This window comes from Palaemon carinicauda, chromosome 37 (genome assembly GCF_036898095.1).
Source record: "Palaemon carinicauda isolate YSFRI2023 chromosome 37, ASM3689809v2, whole genome shotgun sequence".
Taxonomy (NCBI): Eukaryota; Metazoa; Arthropoda; class Malacostraca; order Decapoda; family Palaemonidae; genus Palaemon; species Palaemon carinicauda.
In genome coordinates, this window is record NC_090761.1 from 27,601,897 (window position 1) to 27,626,844 (window position 24,948).

Here is a 24,948-nt window from a genome sequence, read left to right on the forward strand (position 1 = left end):
ATAGTAGAACTAATATCACTAATAGTAGTACCACTACTATTACTACTAGTAAATACCAGTACTAATACTAGTACTACTACTACTTTTAGCAGTAGTATTACTGCTACATCACTTGTAGAGAAGCCATCACTCTTACTCGCTGGTCCTTCAGAGGAAAACAAGGGAGTAGAGGCAGAGTTGAGGGCTCGTTGCAGTGAAGGAAATCGGGGTTTGTTCACTTTCGAGGAAAATTGCAAAGGAAAAGAATACCTGAGATCTCCTCTTCTCTGCCTAGTCATCTTCCCCCTCTGAGAAGGTAGATACTTCCGACACTCAATACCAGGAGAGTCCTACAAGCAGAGAGAGTGCATGCAGGACGAAGGGTATGGCGACCTAAAAAGTAAAAAAGGCCAGTTTCTTAATGGGGGAGAGATAATGGAACTTCAATCATCCTCCGAGCCAAAAGCAAAAGTAATGATAGAACATAGGTGTGTTTGGGGTAGCCGGTACTAGCCCCCTACCCCGCTTACTAGCTGTGGGTTGTTATACCTCAGTAAAAATCTCATGGCCAAAAGTATATTCACCAATAAAGAGTGTAAGGATTTGTATGCGGTGACAGAAAAAATTAGTTATTCCTCAGGCTGAAAATATTATTAATTCAAGTACAGTACATTATTAAAATGTATCCCAATTGATTGGTTGATCGGTCTTTTTAAAACTCCTTTTAATCCCCTATGCAGCATTAAAAAGGGATAATGCCTCTCCTGTTGAAAAATTACATTTCATCAATAAGGAAATGAAATGTACAGTATTTCTAATAGACAATTTTATAGCAAACCTCTGTTTCTTAGATACAAACCATTGCCGTATGCTGAGGTCCCATGCTTTTTATTTGGGATTTGGTTCAGATACAACAATTATGTAGTCATTTTTCATACTGAGACATGTTGGGAGTAACACCACATGAGTGAGTTTTCCATACTGAAGTCAAGTGCTTTAGCAGGTTAATGATTTGTACATTTAGAAATAGATGTACTGTAATTATTTTAAGGATGCATATAATGAAATTTTATGCTAGGTAAATAGAAATATTGATTGACCATCTTAAAAAATATACTGAAGAACACTTTCAATTTCAGATGGCTTCACTTACGAACGGGTAGCGTTAGAGGCTTGGCTTGCTGATGGCAAACGAACTAGTCCAATGACTAATGAGAAGCTCTCTCACCTAACGCTCACTCCAAATCGCACCCTCCGAACACTAATTCAAAGGTACAAAGAGGAGAGCATATGATTTGCTCTTTCAAGTAACTTATTTGCTAGGGGATGGAAAACTTTGTAGCTCAAGACAGAAAGGAAAATGCATCATGTGTGATATAGTTTAAATATAAAAATTTAAAGAAAAATATATGATATTGTTTTGTAATTTTCATCACTGGTTGCTGTATTATAAAAAATGAAGTACTGTAGTAGTATATATCATAAATAAGACACGAAAGTTATGGTAATTCATCCTTTCCATATTACCATGACAAGCTCAAATAGATCTTAGAAAGACTTGTCTAACAACCAATTATTATCTAATTGATATGGATTACGGCCTTACGTGAATTAGTAATTATGTGAACCTCAGGAAACTGTCCTTTGATATTAAAACAAGAAAATTCAAATGAGTTTTAGGAAGTAAAGCAACATATGAAGTTTGTCAAATACACTGTTTTGTAGATTTTCATGGAATTAAAAAACACTGATATTGCCTCATAGCCTTGCTTTTAAAGAAGATAATACAGTACTAGACTTCATTAGCTGAAGAGATATGTTGCAAATGTTCTGGATTTTGCATCAAATGTTGCTGTAAACTTGGGTAAAGATGACCACATGTATTTGAATTTTTTTTTTTAGTACAGTAGGTATGTTTTCATTTAAAAATATAGCTTATCTATTAGTGTTTAATTATTCACATTAGCTCCCACATTTTTATATAATCATCACTATAGGATAAATTATATGTAAAGGAGGTCATATGTGAATTTAGTAAATTGCCTCTTCAAAAACACTGAAACACAAACATTTATGAAAAGTAATAATTTTTTTTGTCAAGATTAATCAGTCTTTTTATGAAAATGTATTTGTAAGTTATTGTTGAATTTTACTGTTTTCTTTAGTGAATTAACATTTGAAAAAACACCCGATAGTTACAGCTCCCAGTAAGTAATGCTCAGTAGTTATTTTTACAAGTACAGGTACGGTTCACATAATATTTGAATGCTTTGCATAAGTAACTTTGAAAACAAAAAGCATCTGTCTAAGCTTTAATGATGGACTATATAATACAGGTTTTAGATTGTTTAGATAACCAATAATGGTGCAAAAGAAAATTCCGCCCTGTATTGAATAAATCAGTTGTAACATTCCAATTCAAAAATTAAAATTAATTTAAATTTTTCAGTCCTAAATGAAGAAAGTTGAATAATAGGGCAATGACTAGTTTTCTTTCTTTTAATTAGCTGAAAGGAAAGACAAGGTCATAGCAGCTCTGGAAGTTGTTGATTATCCAAATATTGTTAAATATGAATGATTTTCGCATTTACCTCATTAGAAGACATCATATCAGACTAAGTGCACAGAGTCTATCATGTGTCCTTGTGTGAAGAACGTATGTTGTAGTTCCTGCGAGATACACATGCAGATTTAATCTTGAAATATTTAGTCTAGTAATAAAGTGCTAACAAGCACTGCATTATTGCAATGTGTCACCTGTGATTACAGTAGCAATAAGATTGTTATTTGATTCAACCAATACAGAATGATGTACACATTTTTCATAAACCATGTTGAGAATATCATCGATGAATAGTTATGAAAATATCCATATCTTGGTCCTCTTTGTTTTGAAGATTAGATTGGGATACACGAGTATGGAGAATCTTCTCGATGTAGTATTATTATTTATGCCATTCTACCACAGATTTGAATTTTATATAGACATGCAAGACAGGTCCGCTGTTGCTGTGCATATAAATTTAATGTATTTTTCTGTGGGTTATTGGAGAAGTAGCATTCAAATGAAAAACATGATAATTTAGAAAATATTATTTACTTATACTGTATATCATTTGTGCAACAGAAGATTCTAAGTGCTGTTTATTAAATTCATATTTTCTTTATCTATTGAAAGGACGTGATATTTTCTAGTCAAGCAAGTTGAGTTTAGTTCGTACTGCATGCGTGAGAACGAATTTTAAAGTACTGTATAAGTAAAAATTCATTATCGATAGTCAGTATGTTGTCTTGAATGATTTACACAAAATGAATTATGTAAAAATGTTAGTTTCTCACAAGATTTATGTATACCAGTATATATTTAGAAAGTATGATTTGCTCTATAGTATATGAATAAATCTATAGACTGAGAAGCTCTCAACTAAAGAAAGATTATGAAGTTCCTTATGCTTGCAAAAGTGGGAGGAAAAACCACGCTCAGTCAGCTATGTAGTGTGCAGAAATGCTTTGTCTCTCAAGCGAAGTCCGTGTAAACACTAGTAGTGGCCGGCATGCAGGCTTCCTTCTTATTATTCAATACTGAAGTATATAAATAATTATGTTATGGTACTACTGTATGTCATCCCATCACACCATACATTTGGTCATTAATAAATGAAAACGTTTTGAATTAGGAAATAGATCTCGTTATTCGAGAGGTTTTCACCCAAGGGATGTTAATTGCCTTGTATGCTTGTTACAAACATTGCTTACACACATACAAGTATTGCTTTGTAGTGTCAGTGTGGTTTCCTGATACTGTACCATGAATTCTCATGAAGCAGTTCTTGTATTGTTTAGTCTTGTAAGAACTAGTTTTGATTTCATATCTAGGGTTATAATCTAGTTACTTTCTGTATTCATTTGAGAAGTGTATTATTATAACACACAAAACACTGTATTATTCTTTCATGTCATAATTGGTTACTGTACAATGTATAGTATTTGTTTTAATTATGCTTCTAGTATTGCTGTCCCGAGATCATTAACCAATGGAGACGTCCTACATTTTTTTGTATGGAAAAGAAAACCCTTCTGTAAAGTAGTAATCTGTAGTCCACAGATTATTGCGCAAGTTGTTATGGTAGCAGAAATTCCGTGATAAAGTGATACACCTTGTTATAAAGTTTCTTACAATAACGCATGATTCTAGATTGTTGTATGTTAGATGTTAAAATGATTCGTAAAATCATTATAAAATCCACGATAAATGATTTAGGATTTGAACTTTTAACCAAGGAAATAGATTAAGTTATGTATGTTTTATTTGATTAGCTCCAATTCCTTAAAGGTTGTGTTCTGTGTATTTTATTGATTTTTCAATTTACTCATCTGTTAATCATACAGGAGATGAGAAATATATTTCTTGAATTTCTTATGAGATGATGTTTATTTTAGTATTTGTTGAAGGATATATTGTTTATGGTATTTTAAGGAAAATATCTTGATCTATTTGCTATGGTAGCTAAATCCTTATGATTTTACTTGTATACCCGAGAAATCTAGTAACGCCCAATTCCCAGTAAAATGTGTTGTTTCCCTAGTGGATACCCTTTGTAAAAATCATTGATTCTCTTGTGAGAAATTAATGACCAAGTAAGAGTTGGTCAGAGAGTCAATTATGCTGGTTCCTTTACTTGCCTCTAAAGGTATCTTGGAATGTTAAGAAATGTTATTTTTAAACAGCCTTACAAGTTCCTGATTAGCATATTAATATTTAACACAACAAAATTACACATTTTACATTAGGTACGGCAATCATGTTGAAGAACAAAAGGAAATTCACAAGTTAAATGTTATTGCCTCTCGACTTCTCCCTAAATTTAGATCCCTATTCACTGAAATATTGTCTATAATTCAATATTCTTGATATCTATTAACATTTCTTAAATTTTCCCAAGTATCTGGCAAACAAGAAATAATAAAAATATGAAAATCAATAATTGTAAATTTCAGAGATGCGAATTTTCACTAGCTCAGTTATACTGTACGTATTTTTTTTTTTTTTTTAAAGCTTACGGTATCGGTTTAGAAAAGATTGTTATATAGATGAGTAATATCAACTACAAAGCAACAACACTCTAGTCAGGATATAAGATCTATGATAAATTTGTAGCGAGTGCCTTGTAAACATGACTATTCCCACCAGATTCGATAGGAATATATATTGCAAGTTATATTTGTGCTTAATAGCTGTATAGATTTTATTTTGAATTCTTTTTCATTTTTTTAAATGACAGTGATATTAATATGCAGGTCCGGGTATGCTCTTCTACTTTCCCAGGTTCTAAAGACAATAGTCAACTTTTAATACTTTAGCCCAGACTTCATTTGGAAATCAGCTTAATACAATCCTCCTTATATTCAGATTTCAATTGAATTAAAAAGTTCAAATTAAATTTCAAAATCATATCAGCTTTCCTTATTTATACAATTAAAGGTTAGTATACAGTCAGCTCTCGCTCTTTGCTGGGGTTACATAACAGAGACAGGTGCGAAGAACAAGAATCCGCGAATACTTGCTACCCTGAGGTAAAATAATTCCTAACCCCACCAATTCGCTTCCCATTGCCTATGTGCGGTCGATGAACACACTAAGAACTGCCTAATATTGTTTTCATGTACACTAAGTACTCGACACGGTAAGCCTACGGTACATTACAGTACAGTACATAACACTGCAATAGTAATTGAGACACTTGTGACACAAAAAATCCCACTGTTATTCCTATCTAATATAACACTTGTTGGTACTGTAGTGTATATTACTGTAATACTGTATATGTACAGTACTATCACTAAAATACAGCTTGAAAGCTGTAAACTATACTGCAAGTGTTTGCTGTTTTCATTCGGACGACTTGCACTGTTTGACAACTCAGTGCTCACGTACCCTACATTTACTTAGTGTAGAATACAGTATATGTAGTAGTTTACATACAGTACTGTACATTACAGTATAGTAAATAAAAACTACTATACATTACTGTAATACTGTACTGTACAATATGTATAGAATGATACTGCATTTATGATTGACTAAGTGTACATATTTTATACAAAGACCACTGAACATTTTTGTACAAAGTTCTATGCAGCAGTCATGAAGCATGACGTTAACTCCAGATGTATCGTCTCTTGCCCAGTAATGTAAGGAATCACACTCCTGTACCATGTTTATATTTACTGGGTAATGTATTGTTTATGTATTACTGTATACAAATAAATCACTTTTTTACATGAAAATGTGATTCTGCTCGAAAAGGACGAAAGCGGGAGATGCACGCGTGAGGAGAGACAATGCAAGACTGAGGCTAAGTCAGTGTGAGATGGGATGTTGTGCTGCGGGGAGAGGGAAGTAGCGTGAAGCGAGCGGGGTGCAATGGAGCGAGGGTTGTTTGAAATCGTTTCGCCGCAAGAGTAATTTTTGCAAAACCACAATTTTTTTTTTTATTCAATAGGTTATAGAGTTCCCGGTGTCGCTTTTATTTTTATTCAATAGGTTATAGAGTTCTCTGTGTCGCGAATGAGCGAAATCTCGAAGAACGAACCTACAAAAAGCGAGGGCAGACTGTAATTACTGGAAATTACCTCAATTATTTTCAGAAAAAAAGTGTCTATGAATATGCATTGACCGAAGGCACTAGGTTTTTATCACTGCTGATAAACTATTTCATGATAAAAAAGTTTTTTATAATTTTTACTCAGGAAAAATCAGCATTTTAAATAATTAATTACTGAAATATACTTTATAAAAGTTCAGACAAGGAAGTGGAAGATTGGAAATGTGCTTTTGATTTCCAATATCAAGTTGGTGGTAATTCCTTTAATAAAGGCCTGCATAAACTATGTAATACCCCTATTTACATGACCTGTTTGGTGATACTACATCTTCACTATTTAATTTTATTACTTTAATTTTTTCAGCAATAAATAATATTTTTTTTTGTTGTAAAGCCAAATACATTCAATTGAAAAGAAAATTCGCAAAACTTGTCCATGTATATTTTGTAATTAATTTATAAATCTTATAAGATGTATATATAAATTGATATATTCTTAAGGTGTACACTATTGTTACTTTTATACAAATATACTAATATACAAAACGAGAATTGGTGTGTATTTGTACTGTAATACATTTTGCACTTTTCATACACAAAGTCAATAAATCTTTGAAAATTAATTATCTTTTTTTTTCCTCATTGTATTTTTTCAATTATTTATTTGAGAAATATTGTTTCTATTTTCTATTTCTAAAAGTATAGTATATTTAAGAAGGGTAATAATTCATTCTTTCTAAAGATTAACCTTATTTGAGCCTTCAGGTTCTTGAGATATAAAAACTTTTTCAAAATATGAAATACCCAGTTCTGTAATAAAAATGTTATTTTCATTAGTAAAATAATTTTTTGAATATACTTACCCGATAATCATGTAGCTGTCAACTCAGTTGCCCGACAGAATTCTACGGAAGGGATACGCCAGCTATCACTATACTAGAAGGGGGTGTACTCACCAGCGCCACCTGTGGCCAGGTACTGCAGTACTTCTTGTTGACAACACCTCAATTTTTCCTCGGTCCACTGGTTCTCTATGGGGAGGAAGGGTGGGTCAATTAAATCATGATTATCGGGTAAGTATATTCAAAAATTTATTTTACTAATGAAAATAACATTTTTCAATATTAAACTTACCCGATAATCATGTAGCTGATTCACACCCAGGGGGGTGGGTGAAAACCAGTGTACATGACTAAAGGATAGCTAAGTATCCCGTATTTCATATAATCAGTTATTCAGAATAACAATGAAATAATAAGTACCTGGTAAGGAAGTCGACTTGAACCGTTACTCTGCCTTTAATAAGTTCGTCTTCCTTACTGAGCGCAGCGTTCCTCTTAGGAGGCTGAATCAACTCTAAGGTGCTAAAGTATACAGGGCTGCAACCCATACTAAAGGACCTCTACACAACCTCTAACCCAGGCGCTTCTCAAGAATGAATTGACCACCCGCCAAATCAAAAAAAGGATGCGGAAGGCTTCTTAGCCTACCGTAACAACCCAAAAAACAACAATAAAAGCATTCAAGAGAAAGGTTAAAAAAGGTTATGGGATTAAGGGAATGTAGTGGCTGAGCCCTCACCTACTACTGCACTCGCTGCTACGAATGGTCCCAGGGTGTAGCAGTTCTCGTAAAGAGACTGGACATCTTTAAGATAAAATGATGCAAACACTGACTTGCTCCTCCAATAAGTTGCATCCATAATGCTCTGCAGAGAACGGTTCTTATTAAAGGCCATCGAAGTGGCTACTGCTCTCACTTCGTGGGTCCTTACCTTCAGCAAAGCAAGGTCTTCATCCTTCATGTGAGAATGGGCTTCTCTAATCAGAAGCCTTATATAATACGAAACTCCGTTTTTGGACATGGGCATCGAAGGTTTCTTGATTGCACACCATAAGGCTTCTGACTGTCCTCGTATAGGTTTTGACCTATTAAGATAATATTTCAGAGCTCTGACAGGGCAAAGAACTCTTTCTAGCTCGTTACCCACCATGTTGGAAAGGCTAGGAATTTCAAACGATCTAGGCCAAGGACGTGAAGGAAGTTCATTCTTAGCTAAAAATCCGAGCTGTAAAGAACATGTTGCAGATTCGGATGTGAACCCAATGTTCTTGCTGAAGGCGTGAACCTCACTAACTCTTTTAGCTGTTGCAAGGCAGACGAGGAAAAGAGTCTTGAGGGTAAGGTCCTTGAAGGAAGCTGACTGGAGAGGTTCGAACCTAGGAGACATAAGGAACCTTAAGACTACGTCTAGATTCCAGCCTGGAGTGGGTAAACGACGTTCTTTAGAAGTCTCGAAAGACTTAAGGATGTCTTGAAGGTCCTTGTTGGAAGAAAGGTCCAAACCTCTGTGGCGGAGAACTGAAGCCAACATACTTCTGTACCCTTTAATCGTAGGAGCTGAAAGGGATCTCTCATTCCTTAGATGTAATAGGAAGTCAGCTATTTGGGTTACAGAGGTATTGGTAGAGGAAACTGCATTGGCTCTACACCAGTTTCGGAAGACTTCCCACTTGGATTGGTAGACTCTACGAGTGGATACCCTCCTTGCTCTGGCAATCGCTCTGGCTGCCTCCTTCGAAAAGCCTCTAGCTCTAGCGAATCTTTCGACAGTCTGAAGGCAGTCAGACGAAGAGCGTGGAGGTTTGGGTGTACCTTGTCTACGTGAGGTTGACGTAGAAGGTCCACTCTTAGAGGGAGAGTCCTGGGGACGTCGACCAGCCATTGTAGTACCTCTGTGAACCATTCTCTTGCAGGCCAAAGGGGAGCAACCAGCGTCAGCCGTGTCCCTTCGTGCGAGACGAACTTCTGAATGACTCTGTTGATGATCTTGAACGGTGGGAATGCGTAAAGGTCGAGATGGGACCAATTCAGCAGAAAAGCATCCACATGAACTGCTGCTGGGTCTGGAACTGGGGAACAGTACAAAGGAAGCCTCTTGGTCATGGAGGTGGCAAACAGATCTATCGTAGGCTGACCCCACAAGGTCCAAAGTCTGTTGCACACGCTCTTGTGAAGGGTCCATTCCGTGGGGATGACTTGATCTTTTCTGCTTAGGCGATCTGCTGAGACGTTCATGTTGCCCTGAATGAACCTCGTTACTAGAGTGAGGTTTAGACTTCTTGACCAAATGAGGAGGTCCCTTGCTATCTCGTACAGGTTCCTCGAATGGGTCCCTCCCTGCTTGGAGATGTAAGCCAAGGCTGTGGTGTTGTCGGAGTTCACCTCCACCACCTTGCCTAGCAGGAGGGACTTGAAGTTCATTAGGGCCATATGAACTGCCAGCAGCTCCTTGCAGTTGATGTGGAGCGTTTCCTGTTCCCTGTTCCATGTTCCCGAGCATTCCTGTCCGTTCAAGGTCGCGCCCCAGCCCGAGTCTGATGCATCCGAGAAGAGATGAAGATTGGGGGTCTGAATCGCTAACGATAGGCCCTCCTTGAGAAGGAGGTTGGTCTTCCACCACAAGAGAGTGGTCTTCATCTCTTTGGTGACAGGAATAGAGACTGCTTCGAGCGTCAAATCCTTGTCCCAATGAGCTGCTAGATGGAATTGGAGGGGGCGGAGGTGGAGTCTCCCTAACTCGACGAACAGGGCTAACGATGACAGGGTCCCTGTGAGACTCATCCACTGTCTCACCGAGCAACTGTTCCTCTTCAGCATGCTCAGGATGCAATCTAGGGCTTGGCTTATCCTTGGGGCCGATGGAAAAGCCCGAAAATCCTGACTCCGAATCTCCATTCCCAGGTAAACTATGGATTGGGAGGGAATGAGCTGGGACTTTTCTAAGTTGACTAATAGACCCAGTTCCTTGATCAAGTCCAAAGTCCAGTTGAGACTCTCCAGACAGCGACGACTCGTGGAGGCTCTCAACAGCCAGTCGTCTAAATAAAGGGAGGCTCTGATGTCCGATAAGTGGAGGAATTTTGCAATATTCCTCATCAGATGCGTAAACACCATAGGAGCTGTGCTTAGGCCAAAACACAGGGCTTGGAATTGGTACACAACCTTTCCAAAAACGAATCTCAGGAAAGGTTGGTAGTCTGGATGAATAGGAACGTGAAAGTAAGCGTCTTTCAGATCCAACGAAACCATCCAGTCCTCCTGCCTGACCGCTGCTAGGACCGACTTCGTCGTCTCCATAGTGAACGTCTGCTTGGTGACATAAGCACTGAGCGCGCTGACGTCCAGCACCGGTCTCCAACCTCCTGTCTTCTTGGCCACCAGAAAGAGACGGTTGTAGAAGCCCGGGGATTGATGGTCCCGGACTATAACCACTGCCTTCTTCTGTAACAGGAGCGACACCTCCTGGTGTAACGCTAGCCTCTTGTCCTTTTCCTTGTAGTTGGGAGAGAGGTTGATGGGAGAAGTGGTCAGAGGGGGTTTGCGGCAGAATGGTATCCTGTAACCCTCCCTTAGCCACCTGACAGACTGGGCGTCTGCACCTCTTCTTTCCCAAGCTTGCCAGAAGGTCTTGAGTCTGGCTCCTACTGCTGTCTGGAGAGGAGGAGAGTCAGTGTTTGCCTTTTGAAGTCTTGGGACCTTTCCTAGACCTGCTCCTGGAAGAGTCTGGACGGGAGCTTCCTCGGCTGGGGGCTCTGCCACGAAAGGGCGGAATAAACCTTGTAGCAGGAGTATCAGCCACTGGGGTGCGGTAAGTCCTGGGAACTGAGGGAGCAACCTTAGCCTTACGAGCTGAAGAGGCCACAAGATCATGAGTGTCCTTCTGAATCATGGCCGCAGACAAATCCTTGATAAGCTCTTCGGGGAACAAGAACTTAGAAAGCGGAGCAAAAAGGAGTTGAGACCTTTGACAAGGTGTGATGCTGGAAGAAAGAAAGGTGCAAAGTTGCTCCCTTTTCTTAAGAACTCCTGAAACAAACATTGATGCAAGCTCGCCAGACCCATCCCGAATTGCTTTATCCATGCAGGACATTAAAAGCATGGCTGAGTCCTTGTCCGCAGGGGAGGTCTTCTTGCTCAAGGCCCCCAGGCACCAGTCGAGAAAATTGAAAATCTCTAAGGCACGAAATACACCCTTTAAGAAGTGGTCTAAGTCGGAAAAGGTCCAGCAGACCTTAGAGCGCCTCATTGCTGATCTATGAGGAGAGTCGACCAAACTTGAGAAGTCAGCCTGGGCAGAGGCAGGGACTCCCAAGCCTGGTTCCTCTCCTGTGGCATACCATACGCCCACCTTAGAAGTGAGCTTAGTAGGTGGGAACATAAAGGAAGTCTTCCCTAGTTGCTGTTTGGACTGCAACCAATCCCCTAATATTCTTAAAGCTCTCTTAGAGGACCTAGCAAAGACGAGCTTAGTATAGGTTGACTTAACAGGTTGCATGCCCAGCGAAAACTCAGATGGAGGAGAGCGGGGGGTAGCAGAAACAAAATGGTCCGGGTATACCTCTCTGAAAAGAGCCAGGACCTTACGAAAGTCAATGGGTAGAGGAGAAGACTTGGGTTCTTCCACGTCCGAAGAGGGATCTAGGTGCGCAGCTTCCTCCTCAGAAACCTCATCACCAGAGTGTAGCGAAGTGAGAGGTAAAGTAACAGCGGTATGCTGAACAGCAGAATCTGAACAAGCGGGTGCATAAACACTTGTGGTTTCATCCTCAAGTCTCTGTTGCTGAGTTAAAACCTGAGGTTCAGGTTGCAAAGACTGGTCAAGAAGAGTAGAGGAAGATAGGCGCATGGGTTGAGGTGGCTGACTCCTAGCATGAGCTTCTTGTCTCAAGAGTTGCGCTTGCTGTAAGGGTTGCGGATGCGCAGTAGCAGGTTCCTGAGGAACGAGTTGAGGTTCCTGAGGTGTGAGCTGCGAGAGTTGAGGTAGCGGCTGCGCAGAACGCAGTTCCTGTCTCGCGAGTTGAGGTTCCTGAGGTGCTAGCCTTAGGAGTTGAGGCTCTCGCCTTGAGGAGGGTTGAGGTCGCTGCAGCGAGAGCTGAGGTGGCTGCCTCATGGATGGAAGAGGTTGTCGTACCTCAAGAGTTTGTTGCCTCGCTGGTTTAACCGCAAGAGGAAGCGGAGGGAGTAAGGCATAAGACTCCTGTTCCCATTGTTGAGGTTGTCTTAAGGAAGGCGGAGGTTGCTGCACACCGCTGGTAACTGGCAACTCAGAACGCGGTAAGGTAGCCTGAGGAACCTCAACTTCGTACGCCTGGCAGACTGGACTGCGGTGAGGCGGAGCGCTCGCAGGAGGAGGTGTAACCTTCTCAGCCTGAAACTCACGCATTAAGACCGCAAGCTGTGACTGCATGGACTGCAGCAAAGTCATCTTGGGGTCAACAGACGCTAAGGTCTGCTGAGGCAAAGCCTCAACAGAAGAAGAGGTCTGTTGCGGCATCACCTTACCTCTCTTAGGAGGTGTGCAGTCACCTGATGACTGCGGAGAGTCAGAGCTAATCCAATGACTGCAACCAGGTTGTAGAACTCTTGAGGTCTGGACTTTGCGTTTGAGAGGTCTTGAGACCTGAGTCTAGCGTTTTCTCCCCGACATTTCTTCTGCAGACGAGGAAAATAAGGGCTCAATCGTCTGCGGGTGGGAGTGACGGTCTCTGTAAGACACGCCCGCAACCACCGAGGATACTTCTGTGCGCCGATCAAGGCCTGCCGAACCCTTTTGCCCTTCGACATTGCTTCTCCCCTGGGCTTGGGAGCTTGCAAGAGGTCCCGGACTGGGAGGACGACTGGCACGCACAGAAGTACCCTCACGCACAACACTGACACTGACACTAGCACTTGGCACCGCACTGACACTAGCACTTGGCACAGCACTGGCACTATCACCTCCCACTGCACTTTTGACCTTAAGTTCTTTGACGTCTGCCAAAAGAGACTTATGGTCACTAACCACCGATTCCACTTTGTCACCTAAAGCCTGAATGGCACGCAAAACATCGGACATATCAGGTTGAGCACAAATAGTAGGTTCGGGGGTAGCCACTACAGGGGGAGGAAAAGGTTGAGGATCATGAGGTGAGGAAAAAAGCGAAGAGCGAGAAGAACTCCTCCTAACTCTCTCTCTCTCTAACTTGGTTGAATATTTAAGGAATCGAACAAATTCAAGTTCCGAAAGTCCGGCGCATTCCTCACATCGATCTTCCAACTGACAGGGTCTTTCTCTACAGTCAGAACAAGCGGTGTGAGGATCAACCGAGGCCTTCGGAATACGCCTATTACAAGACCTACATCGTCTATGGGGTGGGGCTTGTGAAAGGTCAGACATCTTGAATCAAAGAGCTAGTCAAGGGGGATTCCAAATCAAGCAAAAAGATCGTTAACCATTAATCAAAACCAAATAAAAGCTATCTAAGCTAATAGAAAAGTTTCAAGTATAGCGAAAGCTGAAATCTTAGAGAAATACTTCACCAAAAGCCGTGAACAATACTCCAAAATTATAAGCGTATCCCAGAACGTCTTGCCGGAAGCACGACAGAGGAAAAATTGAGGTGGTGTCAACAAGAAGTACTGCAGTACCTGGCCACAGGTGGCGCTGGTGAGTACACCCCCTTCTAGTATAGTGATAGCTGGCGTATCCCTTCCGTAGAATTCTGTCGGGCAACGGAGTTGACAGCTACATGATTATCGGGTAAGTTTAATATTGAAAAATACCAAATAAAAAGGTTAATAAATGTCCCATTAGTAAACTGATAGAAAACATGATACGTGTGTATGACACAACGCTACGTCTCTGTGGAACTTTTGGGAATCTTGCGTTAACTTGTTAAAATACTTTGATTGTAGCAGTCTTAGAAAATCAACAGGAAAAGAAGAGATCTGAGATGCTTTCTATATTGACCTAGGGAAAATATATGAAAATGTAGGCTTTTCTAAAAACAAATAAGCCCCACTGAAACTTAATTTTTCCAACGCTAGACACCAATCTTATGATTAACCTTACCTCAGCAAAAGGCTAAGCTTGGAAGGAAAGTGGATATAATATTATGCAACCCTTTCTTTATGAATAAGCCGTATCGCCTGAGGTGGTCATGAAAAATTTATGCTGAACCAAAAAAAAAGAAAAAAAAAATTAAGAGGAAAACCCTCAAGGAAAAGGTAATGTAGCTAGTAGCTAAAAGGTCTTTGCAGCCCCCTTTCAGCCCCTAGCCACACTCACCTCTTAGCCTTCTACTATACCCCTGCTGAAGATCATCGGAGGAAGTGGACTACTGAAAAAATTCTGCAAGAAAGACTATTGGGTCACCATATATCATGTCAGTCACTGAAACATCCATGGTGTCCTTGGGAGTGGTCCTCAGTCTGAGGAGGACCCAGGGAAGTTGGGAGGACCCAGAGAAATTGTGGAAATGAGCTGGAGTTGTTGCAGCAGAACATCAAAGCTGCTTTGAGGGTACGATGGAAAAGTTCTCCCATTTCATTGGCTGCAAGGCTGTAAGTGACTGTCTGAGGTAGGGTAATGCCAAGAAGATACCCTAATGATGTCCACAACAGCACACCTGTCGGAAGTGAATATGCTCTGGAATGCCGAATCTTCCTATCCATCAGGAAGTAAGGCATCAGTACACAACGCGGATATTGCATCTTGCGCGATGGGTTCAAGCCAGTGAGTGATGATTGATGACTGTAAAAAGGTAATAGTGTCCTTGTGACGTGAGTTGGAGGGCAACCACTTCAACCTGAATGTAGGTAAAACAACGCTGAGGTTGATGAAAAGTACCCACCTCCAAATCTGTGTCAATGCACTTTTGAAGTTTGACATGAAATACAGGCACAGACCATATCCTTGGCATCTTTACTAATGCCATGTGAACTTTGACTTCATTAGCTGTGCAATAAACCTGCTTAAAGGATGCGAGAGGCCATGGATTACTTGAAACACCTGTCAGCACATGAAGGAGTCATCGAGAGCAATGATTTCTCAACTAAGAGATGTGCAGAGTGTCGTGCAGATTTGGTAATCGGGGTCCTTTTCTTGGCGCTTTGCTAAGGCCCTGTAATCCATTCCCAGGTGGACGGCAACCAGCATGTTTCTGAAAACGGCGTCAGTGATGTGATACAGTTTACTATACCAGGTATGTCTTGAATAGTACATTTGTATTAAAAAATGGCACAGAGAGGACAGCATTAATAGGTGGCTCAGGCATCAGACTGTCAAGTGAAGGTGTGCACAAGGGGTACGTGGTCCGTGTGAATGACGAAGGAGTGATGGACTGCTGAATACACCGCCAGTAGTTCTCGGTTGAAGGTAAAATACAGTCAAGGGGGTTAGATAAGAGACTCCAGCCAAAAGCGAAAAACCATGTAATATTTGTTGGTTGGTTTGTTCATTTTAGAATGCCTTGCTTTAAGAGCAAGACCTGGGCTCTTGCGTTGGTAGCCATGATATAACAAATGATTACTGGGATATGAATTAAAATGTGGTTTTATTATGAGTTCTTACCATCAAGACAGACAACAGCGGCTAACGACGGTGTGTGAAGAGGAGGAGGGAAGAACGGAAGGATAGAGAGTTAGACGATACCCTCTTAATACTGTTCCTTAAACGTTGCGTAACACTTGAACTTCAAAATTAACTTGACTTAACTTTAATTATTTCTTACATTTTATTCTTTTCTACTTTTCTTTTTCTTTTTTACTTTTTCCGATTGTCGGTGTACTGCGCTCATAATGGCATGCAAACTTCTTGATAACTTTATGCTTCATCTCCATCGTCATCATGTGTCCTTTCTTACCGCTGCCATCCTTACCACTCGCTTTCTTAGGACCCATCATTATTACAAAGAATATTCACAAATACACTGAAAATCATGTAAATAACGCAAATACAACACGGGAGAAGTGTACAGAAGTCAACGACCATGTGCACTAACCGAGAATAATGTTGATGTCCATTCCTAGATAGACTAACCTTTGCGTAGGTGACAGGACAGACTTCTTCCGATTTATCATGACCCCAGGGCCTGACAAAAAGAGAGAACCTTGTGTCGGAAGAGAAGATATTCCTCCTCTGATTCGGCCAGAATCAACCAATTGTCCAGGTAGCGTAGCAGGTGGTTCCCGTTGGAGTGCGCCAACGAGGAGATTAGCTTGAAACCCCTCATGAAGTTTTGTGGTACTGTCGACACGCCGGGACAGAGGACCTTGAAATGAAGGACCTTGTCTACTACCACTACTCGGAGATACTTCCTGGAGGAAGGATGAACCAGGACCTGAAAGTAGACATTTTTCAGATCGAGTCACCATGAAGTCTTGCGGTCTTAACACTTGCCTGACTGTGGCTGTTGTCTCCATCTTGAAGGGTGTTTGGCAGATGAAATTGTTGAGAGCTGAGAGGTCGATGACTGGTCTCCAGCCTCCCGATGCCTTCCTTGCAAGAAAGAGTCAACTGAAGTAGCCTGGAGTGCTGTCGTTGACCTCTTGAAGTGCACCCTTCCATTGGAGAGATCTGCCGACACCTGGCGATATGATGATGACATCCTCGAGGGATGAATCAGGAGAGGGTGAGTTGATGAACGGGAGGAGGTATCCAGACCGGAGGACCTCTACTACACCTATCTGCCCTCTTCTGCCGACCCCTGGCGATATGATGATGACATCGCCAGGGGATGAATCAGAATTGAGAGAGAGTTGATGAACAGAAGGTAACTGGACACGAGGCCCTCCACTACACCTACCTGCTCCATGGAAACACCACCTCGCCTAATTGGCCTGCAGGCATCCCACAACTGATGATGGAATGGTTAAATGCCCTCCTTAGTAAAGGCATTTACCTATTCCTTCACCCCTGCCTCTACCTCGACCCTGGTTCTGTCAAGAGGGGAAAAGCTGCATAGATGGAGTCTTGAGGTTCAATTGCTGTGAGCTGGCTCTGGCTCCTCTCTGTGCTGTCTTCAGGCTGGTTGGGTGGAAGGCTTTCTTTATTCTGACGTCCTACATCTACTTTCTCTATTTCTCAACCGCTGCATCTATCTCTGCTGGTGGGAAGAGTGATGGCTCCTTGAAAGTGGAATTATGCTGAGTAAGTCCTTCCCGATAACCAATCCATTAATGAAACCTAAAGATCACAGCCTCCCAATGCTTGAGCACCCACTTACCCCACTGGTTGGCTGCCTGGTGTATTAAGAATTTTACCGCCCTAACATCTATCAAGACGATGTCCCACAGGGCCTGCTTCTTACTTGGGTCAGTTAGATCTTTAGTATCCGCCAAAAAGCCGATGGTGCTAGAGCAGTGGTCTGTTCAGGAGGTTGCCTACATTTTTACTATGGTTGTGACCTCCATGTCCAACACCTCTGCTGCCAATTAGGAAACTGGAACTGCATCCAAACTGCCGTACTGGAGTTAACAATGCCACCGCAGGATCAAGTGGAAGAGGGAAGGGTGGAGCCTCCTGCATACAATAGTACTTTTGTTGCCTGGGAAAGGTTGCTGGGATTATGCTGGAGGATCTCCCCACCCTAAACGAGTCCTTGACACCAGAGACCTGAGCCTCCACCTTGCCTAATGCTTCCTTGGATAAAACTGACCAAGGAAGTTAAAGCCTGGGTATCGTGATAGTCAAGTCGTGGAAAAGAAGGTCAACTGTCATAGGTTCTGCCTCTTGGAGGGGAGGACACTGCTTCTCTTAGGCCATTCATTTTTCTTATATAGCACAGAACTTTCAAGAAAGTTGGTCAGTTTCCCACTCCGCTGCCTCTGAAAGTCCGGTAACTGCTGACTGTGGAAGGTCTTCTTCAGAGTATTCCAACTCAAAGTCTGCATCTTCTTCTATGGATCGATAAGAATGGTAAGCTAATGCATCCTGTTCTGGGATCTTTAAAACTTGAAGGTGGCAAGAAAGTCTAGATACAGAAGACGTGCAACCTTGGAAGCAGTCTTGGAGTCCTTGCTTTCTTTCTTACGGGAGCCGGATGACAAGAGATAGAGATGATTTGATATTGTCCTCTGGTCAACTGGTACACTATCGTCTGGAGGGCAGCAGTCTCATTGAAGATCGATCCATCTCTTTTTTGCTGGTTGTGGATATTCTGTAGAAAACTCAGTTAATGAGACAATAATTCTCTACTAATGAGATCTCCCTTGGCGAAAGAGAACCTCTGCGAGTTCCGATTCGTGTTAGCCCTGGGGGTGTGATAGGGATCCCACCTTTGTTATGCTTTTTAGAGCTTAACGTAATGTGGACAATGCTGGGCGATAAAAGGAGAGAAGCTTTATCCTGGCTCCTTGGAGCCCCAAAACTTGCTTGGGAGAGCAGCTGTGATTCCTCCAAAGGTGAAGGTTCCTATGGAGAGGGCTTACCTCATGTAGACCTTCGTGTGCTCTGGTGATCAGTCCCGTCTGGCTAATATAGGATGAGCCTCCAACGGGTGTTTCGAGCATCCAGTAGGAACATGCTTTACTTGCCCAGTGTGTGGTCTCGTTGGTATATTAGGGGAAACAGCGTTGGCCCTTCTACCCGACTTACATCTTCCGTAGATGAGAGTTTGCAGCGAACAGAAATGCAGTCATGGAGATCTGAAGGAGAGAGCCTTAAAGAAGATGTAAAAGATTGCTGGTAATGACAATCTTTGTGCCTGGGACAAACAGGAGAAATGCGAGCACTTCACTCTGCGGATAAATGCTTTTAGCTATCCAACAAGGAACGTCGCGGATGATTGTGAAGCTAGCAAACGTTGTCCTTTAGGGAGGAAAGATTGCTTAGACGCTGAGCATTGGGGGGGAGCGCTTGAGGTAAGGCTAATGCCTAGAAAAGTTTTGCTTACCCAAAGGAAAGTAAGACGATGAGAGCTTAAAGCTTAAAAGATACGTGGCGCCAGCGACAAGGCAATGTGCGTCCAGGAGAGAAGCTTGAAGGAGAAAGTCTGGCAGCTAAACCTGGCAATCATAAGGCGATGAAAAGCGTCTTAAAGTGCATCCAAAAGATGCACACTCACAACACAAAACCTGGCAATCATAAGGCGATGAAAAGCATCTTAAAGTGCATCCAAAAGATGCACACTCACAACACACATGACGAGGAGAGATAAAGCTCACTGGTGAAAAACGTCTACAAGATTGTGAAGGTAATGATCTACATCTGCGAGGAGCAGGATCAAGTGAAGCAACCCCGCGAGCATGTTACAAAGAGCGATGCTCAGGAGGAGGCAAACTCCTAGAAGGGCGAGGGTAATCTACGCGCTGAACAAATGACAAACCTTAGAAGGATGGGTCAGAGGCTCTGGAGAGGCATGAATAAGCTCATACTCTACAGGAGACGGAGCGACAACTGGAAACTTTCGGGCATACGTTAATGGGGCGATAACCTCTGGAGGTCATCTGGAAGCGAGCAATTGCTGAAGCTTCTCCTTCGAAGGGAACCTTGGATACCCAAGGAGGGCTCAAGCACACACACAGCATCAGACCTCTGAAACTAAAAGGACTCCCCTTAAGGAGGCAGTCGTGCCAAGCTAGGAGAAAGACAGACCTCTCTACCCCAAGACTAGCCCTAAAGTTAAAGGGCCTTGACTTTTACTCAATTGATCCCCAGAGGAAGCCAATGAAGAGTACCAGGAGTGGAAGAAGACACCTGGGTTTTTTTTCGACTTTGAGAATAACCCCGAAGGCGAAGAATCCCTCTTAGGTTTCTTCTTACTCTTCTTGTCATACTTCTCTCACTGGGAGGATGGCCATTCCAGACAACTATTAAAAGAGGAAACTTGAGAACAATTATACCCATGCCATTGATAACACCACTGAGGATCTACATCAAGGGCACTCATTAAAGTAATACAGGTTTTGGGTGGCACTCTTTAACATTTCTGCATAACGGGCAGTATCCCTGATGAAAGAAATCCCGCTGGAAGGATAAAGAGGTAGTAAAATTCAGCTGAAAATATTTCCTGCCAGTGAGGTGTGCACACTGACGGCTGAAATCTAAGTGAGCCAGAGGAGGCGCTATCGCCTCCCCACTACCGTTAGGTAGTTACACCACATTATAATTTTAACTACAGTGTTCCAGCTTCAGTTTTATCTATTCTCCTATAGTAAAGGATGATGGTTTATATTCTTGTACAAACAAAGTACAGTAAGATAAAAAAATGTTATTTTTATTAGTAAAATAAATTTTTGAATATACTTACCCGATAATCATGTAGCTGTCAACTCCGTTGCCCGACAGAATTCTATGGAGGGATACGCCAGCTATCACAATACTAGAAGGGGGTGTACTTACCAGCGCCACCTGTGGCCAGGTACTATAGTACTTCTTGTTGACACCTCCTCAATTTTTCCTCGGTCCACTGGTTCTCTATGGGGAGGAAGGGAGGGTCGATTAAATCATGATTATCGGGTAAGTATATTCAAAAATTTATTTTACTAATAAAAATAACATTTTTCAATATTAAACTTACCCGATAATCATGTAGCTGATTCACACCCAGGGGGGTGGGTGAAAAACCAGTGTACAAGACTAAATAAAGGATAGCTAAGTATCCCATATTTCATATAATCAGTTATCCACAATAACAATGAAATAATAAGTACCTGGTAAGGAAGTCGACTTGAACCGTTACTCTGCCTTTAATAAGATCGTCTTCCTTACTGAGCGCAGCGTTCCTCTTGGGAGGCTGAATCAACTCAAAGGTGCTAAAGTATACAGGGCTGCAACCCATACTAAAGGACCTCATCACAACCTTTAACCTCGGCGCTTCTCAAGAAAGAATTGACCACCCGCCAAATCAACAAGGATGTGGAAGGCTTCTTAGCCGACCGTACCACCCATAAAAAGTATTCAAGAGAAAGGTTAAAAGGTTATGGGATTATGGGAATGTAGTGGCTGAGCCCTCGCCTACTACTGCATTCGTTGCTACGAATGGTCCCAGGGTGTAGCAGTACTCGTAAAGAGACTGGACATCTTTGAGATAGAATGATGCGAACACTGACTTGCTTCTCCAATAGGTTGCATCCATAACACTCTGCAGAGAATGGCTCTGTTTGAAGGCCACTGAAGTAGCCACAGCTCCCACTTCATGTGTCCTTACCTTCACCAAAGCAAGGTCTTCTTCCTTCAGATGAGAATGTGTTTCTCTAATCAGAAGCCTGAATAGTAAGAAACTGAGTTCTTAGACCTTGGAAAAGAAGGTTTCTTGATAGCACACTATAAGGCTTCTGATTGTCCTTGTAAAGGTTAATACCTTTTTAGATAGTACCTAAGAGCTCTAACTGGGCAAAGTACTCTCTTCAGATCATTCCCCACCAAGTTGGACAGGCTTGGGATCTCGAACGACTTAGGCCAAGGACGTGAAGGAAGCTCGTTTAGCAAAAACCGAGCTGCAAGGAACATGTAGCCGTTTCAGATGTGAAAACAATGATCCTGCTGAAGGCGTGGATCTCACTTACTCTTTTAGCTGTTGTCAAGCACACGAGGAAAAGAGTTTTTAATGTGAGGTCCTAAAAAGAGGCTGATTGGAGAGGTTCAAATCTTGATGACATAAGGAACCTTAGGACCACGTCTAGATTCCAGCCTGGAGTGGACAACCGACGTTCCTTTGAGGTCTCAAAAGACCTAGGGAGGTCCTGTAGATCTTTGTTGGTGGAAAGATCCAAGCCTCTGTGGCGGAAAACCGCTGCCAACATACTTCTGTAACCCTTGAACGTAGGAGCTGAAAGGGATCTTACTTTCCTTAGATATAACAGGAAGTCAGCAATCTGGGTTACAGTGGTACTGGTTGAGGAAACTGCATTGGTCTTGTACCAGCTACAGAAGACTTCCCCTTGAGACTGATAGATTCTGAGAGTGGATGTTCTCCTTGCTTTGGCAATCGCTCTGGCTGCCTCCTTCGAAAAGCCCCTAGCTCTTGAGAGTCTTTCGAAAGTCTGAAGGCAGTCAGACGAAGAGCGTGGAGGATTGGGTGTACCTTCTTTACGTGAGGTAGACTTAGAAGGTTCACTCCTAGAGGAAGAGTCCTGGGAATGTCGACCAGCCATTGCAGTACCTCTAAGAACCATTCTCTCGCGGGCCAGAGCGGAGCCAACCAACGTCAGCCGTGTCCCTTTGTGAGAGGAGAACTTCTGAAGTACCCTGTTGACAATCTTGAACGGCGGGAATGCATACAGGTCGAGATGGAACCAATCCAGCAGAAAAGCATCCACGTGAACTGCTGCTGGGTCTGGAATCGGAGAACAATACAACAGGAGTCTCTAGGTTATCGAGGTAGAGAACAGATCTATGGTTGGCTGACCCCACAGGGCCCAAAGTCTGCTGCAAACATTCTTGAGAAGGGTCCACTCTGTGGGGATGACCTGACCCTTCCGTCTGAGGTGATCTGCCATGACATTCATACCGCCCTGAATGAACCTCGTTACCAGTAGCTTTCGATCTTTAGACCAGATGAGTAGGTCCCTTGCGATCTAGAACAACTTCCACGAAAGAGTCCCTCCCTGCTTGAAGATGTAAGCCAGGGCTGTGGTGTTGTCAGAGTCCACCTCCACCACTTTGTTAAGCTGGAGGGACTTGAAGTTTATCAAGGCCAGAATAACCGCCAACAACTCCTTGCAATTGATGTGAAATGTCCTTTGCTCCTGATTCCATGTTCCCGAGCATTCTTGTCCGTCCAAAGTCGCACCCCAGCCCGTGTCTGATGCGTCCGAGAGGAGACGGCGGTCGTGTTTCTGAACAGCCAAAGGTAGACTTCCTTGAGAAGAAAGCTGTTCTTACACCACGCGAGAGAAGACCTCCTCTCTTCGGAAACAGGAACTGAGACCGTCTCTAGCGTCATGTCCTTTATCCAGTGAGCAGCTAGATGATACTGAAGGGGGGGGAGGTGGAGTCTCCCTAACACGATGAACAGGGCCAGCGATGAAAGTGTCCCTGTTAGACTCATCCACTACCTGACTGAGCATCGGTTCCTTCTCAGCATGCTCTGGATGCATTCTAGGGCTTGGAAGATCCTTGGGGCCGATGGAAAAGTCCGAAAAGCTCGACTCTGAAGATCCATACCCAAGGAGACAATGGTCTGGGATGGAACGAGCTGAGACTCCTCAAAATTGACCAGGAGGCCCAGTTCCTTGGTCAGATCCATAGTCCATTTGAAAATCTCCAGACAGCGACGACTTGTGGGAGCTCTTAAAAGCCAGTCGTCTGACGGAGCCGGACACAAGATCATGGTACTGCTGCACAGTCTGTGAACTGTCAATCATGGGCAAGCGAGGAAGTACAGTGACAACCCGAATCTGTCTAGACTGTCTGGGTCGTACAGACAACTCCTTATCGGGTTGCTGAGGTTGCCGCACTGCGTCACAACAAGTCACTTCTGTTGGTTGTTGAACGTCTTCCCCGTGACACATTGACTCCGTAAACAAAAAATCCTCTAACAAGGACTAAGCTTGGACTGCATGTCTTGCAACACAGCTCAAGGTCTATGGGAGCAGGTGTGGTAACAGACGGGATTAGCGACTGAAGTGGAACCATTACCTTCCCTGGAAGCATGTTATGCTTAAATAAAAGTCCATAGGAGGCTATGCAGCTAAAGGCTCCCTCCAAATGACAGAGTCCTCAAGGGAATATCAGAAGGAGGGAGAAAAGAACTTTCTCATCTACAGGGACCATATCCTAGAAAAGCTAAGTTCTCTCAGTGAGGGTTCACTGGTGCAAAAGCAGCAGACTAGAAGACAACGTTATGAAACTGCTTGACAGTCTAGTGAGTTGGCAACAACCAAAGATGTGTGACTGAGAAGCATGCGGTAAGGTATGCAGAGCATGTTGTATGCAGAGTATGCTGTATGCAGAGCATGCTGTATGTAGAGCATGTTGTATGCAGAGCATGCTGAATGCAGAGCATGCTGTATGCAGAGCATGTTGTATGCAGAGCATGCTGAATGCAGAGCATGCTGTATGCAGAGCATGTTGTATGCAGAGCATGCTGTATGCAGAGCATGCTGTATGTAGAGCATGTTGTATGCAGAGCATGCTGAATGCAGAGCATGCTGTATGCAGAGCATGTAGTATGCAGAGCATGCTGTAAGCAGAGCATGCTGTATGTAGAGCATGCTGTAAGGTAAGCAGAGCGTGTGCATGGCGTTTAACATTTCTCAGAAATTCCATGACCAGTGCTAGAGTGCTTTATGCATGCTTGCATGGGGTTTTAATATCAACATAATATTAACCTTACATTCATAACTCATGATTCATATTTTTGCCATATTTTGCGATATTGTTAAAAATATATTGCAAGGAATACAAATATATTTTTATAAGTAATACAAATAACCTCCATTATCATAAGGTTTGAAAATGGAGGTAAGGTATGCTGAACAGCAGTCAGAACGAGCTGGAACAACAATAGTTGTGGTTTCCTCTTCAAGACTCTGTTGAGGGAACACCTGAGGCTCAGTCTGCAAAGGCTGATCAAAGGAAGTAGCAGAAGGTAGGCGC

The 24,948-nt window shown here is 42.4% G+C and overlaps 2 protein-coding genes across 4 annotated transcripts in view; one reads left to right on the forward strand and one right to left on the reverse strand.

Annotated features, from left to right (window-relative positions):
- LOC137629530 (WD repeat, SAM and U-box domain-containing protein 1-like) overlaps positions 1 to 1,389 on the forward strand; it is a 107,293-nt gene extending 105,904 nt beyond the window's left edge. For all 3 annotated transcript variants that reach the window (XM_068360932.1, XM_068360933.1, XM_068360934.1), the window contains one exon: positions 1,119 to 1,389. In XM_068360932.1, the coding sequence (XP_068217033.1) occupies positions 1,119 to 1,273 (155 nt within the window). In that variant the 3' untranslated portion in view covers positions 1,274 to 1,389. The remainder of the gene's footprint in view (positions 1 to 1,118) is intronic.
- Positions 1 to 24,948, reverse strand: part of LOC137629047 (uncharacterized) — a 613,817-nt gene that overhangs the window by 293,699 nt on the left and 295,170 nt on the right. The window lies entirely within an intron of this gene.